At 46.5% G+C, this 8,698-nt stretch overlaps 1 protein-coding gene across 2 annotated transcripts; it reads left to right on the top strand.

Annotated features, from left to right (window-relative positions):
- The first annotated feature begins 586 nt into the window (after positions 1-586).
- PEX26 (peroxisomal biogenesis factor 26) lies at positions 587-4,178 on the top strand. 2 transcript variants are annotated; one of them, XM_065741144.1, is made up of 5 exons: positions 587-843; positions 1,061-1,204; positions 1,339-1,652; positions 2,637-2,783; positions 3,753-4,178. In XM_065741144.1, exons 1-5 carry the CDS (start codon positions 587-589, stop codon positions 3,854-3,856), a joined length of 966 nt encoding a protein of 321 aa, XP_065597216.1. In that variant the 3' UTR covers positions 3,857-4,178. The 2 variants fall into 2 exon arrangements, with proteins under 2 accessions (XP_065597216.1, XP_065597217.1); XM_065741145.1 differs by having other exon boundaries at positions 683-843; positions 1,064-1,204.
- Positions 4,179-8,698: the final 4,520 nt, after the last annotated feature.

Raw genomic sequence — 8,698 nt, 5'->3', positions numbered from 1 at the left:
AATCGCGTGGATGTGGCACAGAGGGATGCGGTCAGTGGGCACGGTGTGGGTGCGCTGGCAGTTGGACTGGGTGATCTTGGAGGTCTTTTCCAACCTTAACGGTTCTGTGAGTCTATGAATGAGTGTTCACTCTGAGAAAAACTCGGTCTCACGCAGGTACAAGCCTGTGGCATTCTCCTTGGGCACTGCGGATCTCCGTGGCGCTGCTGGGCCAGCAGCACTAATCATGCTCGCATAGCTCCGTCACTGGACTTAATCAGAAACCAGCCTCTGCAAAGCACGCTGTACACAACCGACTGCGATCTCCGGGGAAAGCAATCGCCAATCCTGCGCTCAGCTCTCGCTGCTGTGCTTCCGAAGGCCCCGTGCCGCAGCCCGGCACGCCCATCCCCTCGCAGCCTGTGGTGGCAGCGCAGCGCACAACCACTGCTCCTCGGACCGGGGAGAGCCCGCCCGGTCCGCGCCCCGTAGAGAGGCCGGACTACATTTCCCGGCGGGCTGCGGGACGGAGAACGTGTCGGCCGGGGGCGGTGGCGTCGGGGATCCCCTACGGCTTCCCGGCGGGAGAGGGCGGCCCTGGGAGGCGATGGCGGCGCCGGAGCCGGAGCCGGGCGGGCAGCGGGCGGCGGCGGGGCTCGGGCGGGGAGCCGGCAGCCCTCCCGCCAGCCCTCCAGCGGCCGCTATGGGCGGCGTGCCGCCCGCCTGGTCCCCGGCTTCGGCTCAGGCGGCCTCGCTGCTGGAGGAGGCGGCGGAGCTGCTGGTGCTGCAGCGGGACTTCGCCTCCGCCTTGGAGCGCTGCGAGGCGGGCTGCGGCAGCCTGGGCCCCGCGCCCGGCCCTGACAGGTGCGAGCCGAGCGGGCTCCGTGGGGCCGTTGTGCCGCTCCTTGCGTTGGGAGCTCCGAAGTCGGAGTGTACATAGGAAGCGTGCGGGTGCCGGCAGTGCTTGCTCATGGAGAACAAAGGGCTGGCGGGGAAGTACAAAACACCTAAGCGGGGGGGTAGCTCATTGGGGTGGATGATGCGCGTGTAAGAAGCGCTTAGTAGGCGTGTTTTTTGTTAGCAGCTGTACGGAAGTGAAGTGCTCCCTTTGCGTGGTGGGGATCCAGGCGCTGGCTGAGATGAACCGGTGGAGAGAAGTTCTGTCCTGGGTCCTGCAGTACTACCACCGCCCCGAGCATCTGCCTCCAAAAGTCTTGGAGCTGTGGTGAGTGCAGGAGAATTGTTCTCTGTACCTCTGCTGTAAACCTTGACGTATGTCTTCATTTACCATGAAGACACGCCGGCTGTCTCAAATTCTATGGAGTTACTGCCTTCTAATATTTCTTTTCTGTGTTGCAGTATCCTGTTATACAGCAAAGTGAGAGAGCCCCAGGTGATGCTGGAGGTTGGCAGTAGCTGGCTGAGGGACCTAACCAACAAGAGCCTCCCTGAGTATGGTTCACTGCTGGAGCTCTATCTGCTGCACGTGCTCCTTCCACTTGGACGATTTGAGGGGGCAGAAGAGCTTGTGTACAGCTCTGATGTTCTCGACAGTGAGCAGAAGCTGGCATTTGTTGAGACCATTTGTGAAAAGCGATGTCAGTGGTCTCAGCAGGAAGAGATGCACTCAGCTCACGATGAACAGGAAGACAAAGCAACAGAGACTGTTCTGGGTAGGCTTTTCCTTCTGTTGTTTGTACTCCCCTCTCAAATTTCAAAGATTAGAGGTACACATATCTTAAAGATTACCAGGATAGTTCAATCTAGGCTGTGATTGATCATCATCATCTGTGCATTCTGTGTAATTAACCTGTGAACTGTCTGCTGTCTGTGGTCATCAATCCCAGAAAATTTGCTTGGTGACACAAGCACTCAGGGCTTTGCAGTGTATATGGACAGCAAACTGTCACTGGTACATGAAGACAGAGGGTGCAAGTTCCAAAAGTGAAAGCTGTTCAAAGGCACAGTGATCACTGAAGCTCTCTCATTTGCTGATGTCTGAAAGCAGGTTGAGACCAGTGACTTAGGAAGGAAGCAGTGCTTTGTCTTACCAGCTGTGCCCTTGCTTTTTCTTAATTTTTTAATCTCCTTAAATGACTTGGTGGCTTCAGTTCAAATACAGTTGTCCATGAAACACTGACTCTTCACATCTGGCTTTAACAGATCTGCAGAACTACTTGACCACTTATGTTCATCCATTACTAACAAAGAGTAGCAAGTATTAGTTCTGTATTAATACTGGTGTTAGGCCTTACCAGCCTTGAGGAATTCCTGCTGGGTATTGCACAAGGAAATAGTAATTTGTTTGCTGACAGGCCTGTGTACAAGAAGCCACATCTGGCATTTAAAGATCTGCTTCTACAGCACTGTAAATCACTTTATCTCTCAGGAGAGAAGTGGGCTCTGCTGTGGTATAAATTCATAGGTAAAAAGAGTGTAAAAATTCTATTACAAAATTCTACTCTTTCTCTGTTCACTATAAGGTAATGACAACAAAAAAGACCACAACCAACCAGAACAGGACACAAAAACACCAAACAAACCCCCTCTCATGTAATCAAACTAAAAAGTCTTATTTATATTAATTTCTTAGTGTCTGCGTGATTATTTTCATATGTTTTACTTTGCCCCAACAGCTATTCTGTTCTGTGTTCTAGGTGCTCTGTCCCAAAAGCTCTTGACCATGCTGACGTTGCTACGAAGAACGCTGAGGTCCATGTCAAGCCACTTCTATGTACTTCCTTATAAAAAGATGCTCTTGGCTACTTTCCTGCTGTACCTGGTGGTGGTGAGATTAGACCCAGGTAGAGTATTAAGGTCTTTATTTTATTTTATTCTTAAATTAAATTGTGGCTATAGAGAAGAAATTTGCTGTTTTTAATAGATTAGATCTGTATAAATGTTCCATTTTTAGGAGAGACAAAAATTGTGTGGCTAGGAATGTTTTAGAGGGGCTTGTTTGAAATATTTTCAATTGCAATCCATGCAGAAAAATGTAGCTCTACAAAAGCCAGTCTTCTGTGCACAGTGATTTCATCCTCAGTTCTTTCCAGTGCTGACTGAAGGAAGCAGGCTGGGCTGTCCCAGATGCAGCCTCTGCTTCAGTCACTCTGAGGTGCTACAAGGGTGAATTGTCTCTTGGAAGAGCAATTGCAATTCAGAGCTGACCTGTCAGGGAAGCAGGGAGTTGCCCGGAGCAGCAGTGTGGTCACACTTCTGATCTGCTTATACTGAGGTCTTGCAAATAAAAGGCTGAAGCTGTCATAGAATCATAGAATCATTAAGCTTGGAAAAGACCTCCAAGGTCATCTAGTCCAACCGTCTACCTGCCACCGATTTAGTACCCACTAAACCATGTCCCTCAGTACAGCATCTACATGTTTCTTGAACACCTGCAGGGATGGTGACTCAGCCACCTCCCTGGGCAACCTGTGCCACTGCCTGACCACTGAAGAATGGGCTGGTTGCATGGCACAGAGGTGGCTGCTGGGCTGTGGAGGGATTGCATGTTTTTAGTGTTTGGAGATGCCCCTTCTGCTGGTTGGCAGGTGCTCCATAGCTATGCTGCAAATTATGCATTGGAAAATAGTGAAAAAAACCTTGCTCGGTATGGGAGCAGTGCCCTGGGTGAAGGCCTGAGTACTAAACAGAACAGAAGGAAACAAGGCTCCGTATGTTTCCATTAACTGTGCTTGAATTAGTTCTTTCTTAGTATGTTTGGTCTGTGTTAGCCTTTCATTACAAAAGGTAAAATGTCTTCTTTTGCTCCGCAGCTTCTCCTACATCCCTGCCATTCATTTGCAAACTGGTCCAACTCTTCCGACAGGCTTGGGCAGCTGTGTTGTCTCCAATCCACAGGCCTCCGATTCAAGATTAAATGTCTTCCACCACAGAACATCTTCCTCTGCTCCTGTGTCAGCTTGTCTCGAGGACTTCATGAGGTTCTTCAAGGACTGCTGAAATCAGTGTCTTAGTGGAGATGACCACCTGTGATCTCCTGTGAAGTGGTCCTCTCCTTTCTTCAGGCAGGGAGCAGTGCTGTATGAACTTAGAAACCATGCCAAGTATCGCTGACGTTACCTTGGCTATTCAGCACCGTTCTGTCCAAGACCAGAGTAAAGCCACTCCTTCTGTAATCCACAGTTGATTAAGATCCTCCATGTGAAATGCTTTGCTTTGGGTGTGGCTTTTGAATGAGGGTTGTGAGGGTTGAGTTAGGAAGTAAGCTGTCTGTTTGGCAGATGGCTCCATCCTTTCAAGTACCATTCAGTTCACTGAATGACTGAAACAGCATTCCTGGAAGCACAAATGTCAAAGGCAACAGAATATCAGTGATTAGGGGGAATATTCTGTTTTGCATGAAGACATCTCAAATCCCAGTTCCTCCAGCATGGGACTAAGGACAAGTACATGGAAGAAGAATACTGCAGGAAAGGAAGCCTGCTGTGTTTTGAACACCATAGTTTCTCTTGTGACTGATGCCTCCTCATACAGGCACTCTTGATTTTAGTCATATCTAAGGCAGAAAACCTAGGTGTGCCACACGTACTGTTGTGCTGCACCCACAGTTCTCAAATGCAGTTTACAGTACCTTGTGCTTGTCTGCTGCATAATAATCCATAGGAGCCCGTGGCAGTGGTAAGGACATTTATTTTTGTTTTTAATTGTATTCCATATTGGTGTCTATTTGAACCACTGAAGTAGTTGCATTGTTTTACTCTTTCCTTACCTCTTGCTTAGTTCATGAAGATGGCAAAAAGTCCCAATATGTCAAGAAACTTTCTTTCTACTCTCATAAAGTCTTCATTTACTTGGTAACCATTAAGCAATGCTCCATCATTCAGAACAAAAAAATCATTGGTAGAAAGAGATAGCTCTGAGATTCCCACAGCTGTGGCAAGAAAGTTACTGTATTTACAGAAGGTCTGTTACCAGGCTGATGCCATTTTTATCACCTGAGATCAAAAATGAGATTGGAGGTCTGCAGAACAGTTAATTCCCATGGACTGACAATGAGTGAGGGCCAAGGTAGAGAACACTGACTTTCAAGACTGCTTCTACTAGAGCAAGCTGCACTTGTGCTGGAGAGAACAAGTTAGAGCCATGTGGCAAATGTAGCCAGCCATCCCAGCACCAAGATGACTTAGGCTGAAATGCAACAGAAACAAAGGCACCATTTTGGTAGGCAGTTTCTATCCAACAAACCAAGCTTGCTGAAAGTAGCCAATGTAGATCCCACTGCAGTGTCTTAACAACAGCAGCCTCCTTCAAGTCCACCATTTGTTTCTAGCAATGGCTCCACACAGTGGCTATAGCAGTTTTCTTTACAAGGACAGCAGCCTGTTGTGTGCTCTGTCACTTTACAGCCTACCAGGCCACTTGGAAAAGTCTGCATCTTTACCACTAAAAATCATGTGTCTAGATTGTTTTTGAGTTATCCTGATAAATACTCTGGTGTTAGCATGAGATTAAGTGAGGCACCCATGAATGCAGAAAGCAGTCATCACCTTGCCTAGTTATCTCAGGTGAACAATAAAAATAAAACCAGAAGACATTCCCATCTTCTCTTCCCCTGGAATTTTTGTCTCCAGTTGGACTTTACACCAGGACAAGTAGCACGTAATGCTTCACCACATTAAAAATATATATATTTATTTCTCATATACTGTGTATACAGGGAGGAGCAGTTCTTGATACTGCTAGATGATTTATGGAATCTAACTGTCAGTGTAGGTACGCTTCCCTGCAGCCAGCACTTGATGGAAAACTAGGAAGAATCCAACACAGAGGATCTGGCTGGAGTTGAGTTCCTCCAGAAAGTGACTGGGTTGCTTCTGGCCACCTAGTTTGCATGGCCTTGCTCTAAAGACTTTGTAAGCCAGTTCATAAAATAGTCAACTTCCCTTTGAAGTCAGGCTAAATTCTTAACGTTATGTGACCGTTCAGCTAACAACCACTTTTTAAATCTCATTTCCTTTAACACTGAACAGTTAAATGGCAGAGCTGCATTTTGGGGACTGGGTCAGTGGGTTTGGTGCACAGACCACATGTTATGTGTACAGCTCTGTTAAATATAGCCATTCATTTACCAGAACTCTAACATTCAACTTGATTTTAGTGTTAGGTTAGCAACCTCTGATTCTTTTGAGTACTACTGATTTTAGATTTGAATTGTATTTAGCTCACCATGAGTGGGGTGAAGGCAGAAACAATCAGTCTTTTTTTGTGATGAATGCTAAACCTGCAATATTAAATTTTCACAATAAAATGACTACTTATTTACGTTTTTGTAGAGTTGCTTATTTGTGCTGTGATGAAGTGTTATCAAAGCTTTAGCATTTAATGAATTGATGCTGTAGAGCCTTGAAACAGTTTCTGGAAATGTTTCATACGTATCCTCATTGTACAAGTATATTGGGATTAGGCAGAGGTCTTGCTAATTAAATAGAGACTTACAGGTCTGCATTTTCATAGGAGCTCAGAAAGTGATAATTACTTTCTGTGAAAGATGCAGTATATATATTTATATTTAAAATATATGTAAGTGTTTCTGTGTACCCTGGGATGGCCAAGATCAGCACTACTGAGAATAAACTACCTGGTAATTACCTTTATCTGTCTTTTATTTTGCACTGTCGTTGCAGTATGGAGGGAAAAGATGTAGTGGTGTTAATTCCATAGGAATCCTACCAATTAAGGCTTGTTCAGAGAGAATGTGTGCCTGCCATGTGCAGGTGAACTTTGTGTTGGTATCAGCACATGTAAGAGCAAATGATAGGTCTGCTTTTTAGTTTTGTCAACCTCTTGTTGGATGCAAAGAACTTACGTTACCCCATCTGGTGGAAAATTTTGTAATCACTGGTTGAGTTGATGTTTGATTCGTGACCAGTAGATAGACTATTAGGATATTAACTGTATCTTCTCATCATCTCCCTTGTCCTTCCACTGCAGTGTGAGTGCATCTCTGTCCACATGGGCCAAGCTGGAGTTCAAATTGACAATGCGTGCTGGGAACTCTTTTGCCTGGAACACAGCATTCAGCCAGCTGGCACCTTCAGCCACACACCCAGCAACGACGACTCTTTTACACACTTTTCAGAGAGACAGGCACTAGTAAATATGTGCCCTGGGCTGTTATGGTGGACTTGAAACCAACTGTAGTAGGTCAGCATTGAATTAATCCCAGAAAAATGAAATGAATTAACTCTTCTATGTGCCAGAGTTCAGCTCACTATGTCTTTACCTTTAGGGATGATCCCAACATCCAGATAGAACTGATACATTTTAAGTTTTTAATAGCAAGCATTACTAACTAACTATGCTCTGTCGTGGATGCTTTAACTAATATTAAAATGAATGGTGTCATCGTGTATGGGCAGTACAAAGGCATCCATGTACCATGAACTGTCTACACACGCATAAAACCTTCTAAGTGGCAAGTAGGGCCACTGTCAGGCCACAGGCTTCCCTTGCACAGCACAGCCATGTTTGGGCTATCACTGCCCATCTATACTAGCGAGTAAAAGAAACAGTAGTGTCTGCATGATGTCTCCTGTGACCCCTCCTGCTCCCTGCAGTGCAGAATAGTGTTGCCTGTGGGATGAGGGCCCAGACCAAGCCTCGGGGCACATGGCAGCCCAGGGCAGGCTGCAGGCATGGCCTTTGCTCAGCATTGGGCACAGAAGGCCAGGAGGGAAGGAGGGAAGCAGAGGTGTCTCCTCCTCTTGCTGTAGGGTGACAATGAGGGACAGGAAAGGCCTCAGCAGCCCCCAGCATTCATGGCTGGTGTGGGCCTATGGGCACCAGGAGCTGCAGAAGGAGATGCCCTGGGGTGGTGTGGAACCCAGCACTGCTCTTCTTCAGCAGTGATTGGGGACTGCCCAGCTCTGCAATTTGTTGAGATCTCTTTACAAGGCCTCTCCACTCTCAAGGGAGTCAACAGCTCCCCCAGCTGAGTGTCACAGCACAAAACGTGCAGACACTTTGGAAATAGAACAGTTATTAAAGGACATGGGGTCTAATGCTCATACTTGTTTTATTCCCTTAACACAACCTTTTCATTACAGTAACTCTAAGCTCTAGATTATTCAAAATGCTGTTTTCAGACAAGTGTCTATTTTTAAATAGAGAAAAAGGAGTTGGGTTTTGTGTGAGCAATGAGGGTAGCATCTCTAAAAATGAGATACATAGTACTCAGATCCAAGAAATGCCTTCTCATTGTGACCTAGGAGCTGAAATCATGAGGACTTATCTGTCCAGTGAGAGAAGCTGCTTCCTTCCAGTACTGAGCTAGTACAGAAGGAGCAAACAATGTAATGGTGGAGGCAACTGTCCTAGTTCAGAGTGCAATAGCACTTGTGTGATGCCTCCAGCTATTTCTTGCAATAAGCAATGCAATGAGAATCAAATTCCTTTCTGTGTACACAGAAACTGTAGTGTAAGGCACATTACGGGGCCACATTCAAAGTTAACAATCATGCAGAAGCAGAAGGGACTAAATGTGAAATCTTGGGGTATATCTGAGCCCTACCAAGGTGGCTGAATTTGCATGTTTGGGGCGGCTGGCAGGGAGGAAGGCAGTGATGCAGTAGGCAAAATTGTGGAACTGTGGTCTGTGACATATTGCCCGAAGCACTGTGACACTGAAGAACAGAAGCAGGTGCCCAGTGGTGACCCAGGCTGCCTCCTGCCTGCACTTCAGAACCGGGCTCTGCAAAAA

Source organism: Cyrtonyx montezumae, unplaced genomic scaffold (genome assembly GCF_038088225.1).
Source record: "Cyrtonyx montezumae isolate F1298 unplaced genomic scaffold, pur_monq_1.0 scaffold_3, whole genome shotgun sequence".
Classification (NCBI taxonomy): Eukaryota; Metazoa; Chordata; class Aves; order Galliformes; family Odontophoridae; genus Cyrtonyx; species Cyrtonyx montezumae.
This window is presented reverse-complemented; position numbering and strand designations above follow the sequence as displayed.

Excerpts from the sequence above, each read along its gene's own strand:
- PEX26 (XM_065741144.1), top strand. The coding sequence starts at position 587 with ATGGCGGCGCCGGAGCCGGAGCCGGGCGGGCAGCGGGCGGCGGCGGGG. Across the intron at positions 844-1,060 it reads CCCGCGCCCGGCCCTGACAG|CAGCTGTACGGAAGTGAAGT; the intron begins GTGCGAGCCGAG and ends GTTTTTTGTTAG. Across the intron at positions 2,784-3,752 it reads GGTGGTGAGATTAGACCCAG|CTTCTCCTACATCCCTGCCA; the intron begins GTAGAGTATTAA and ends TTTGCTCCGCAG.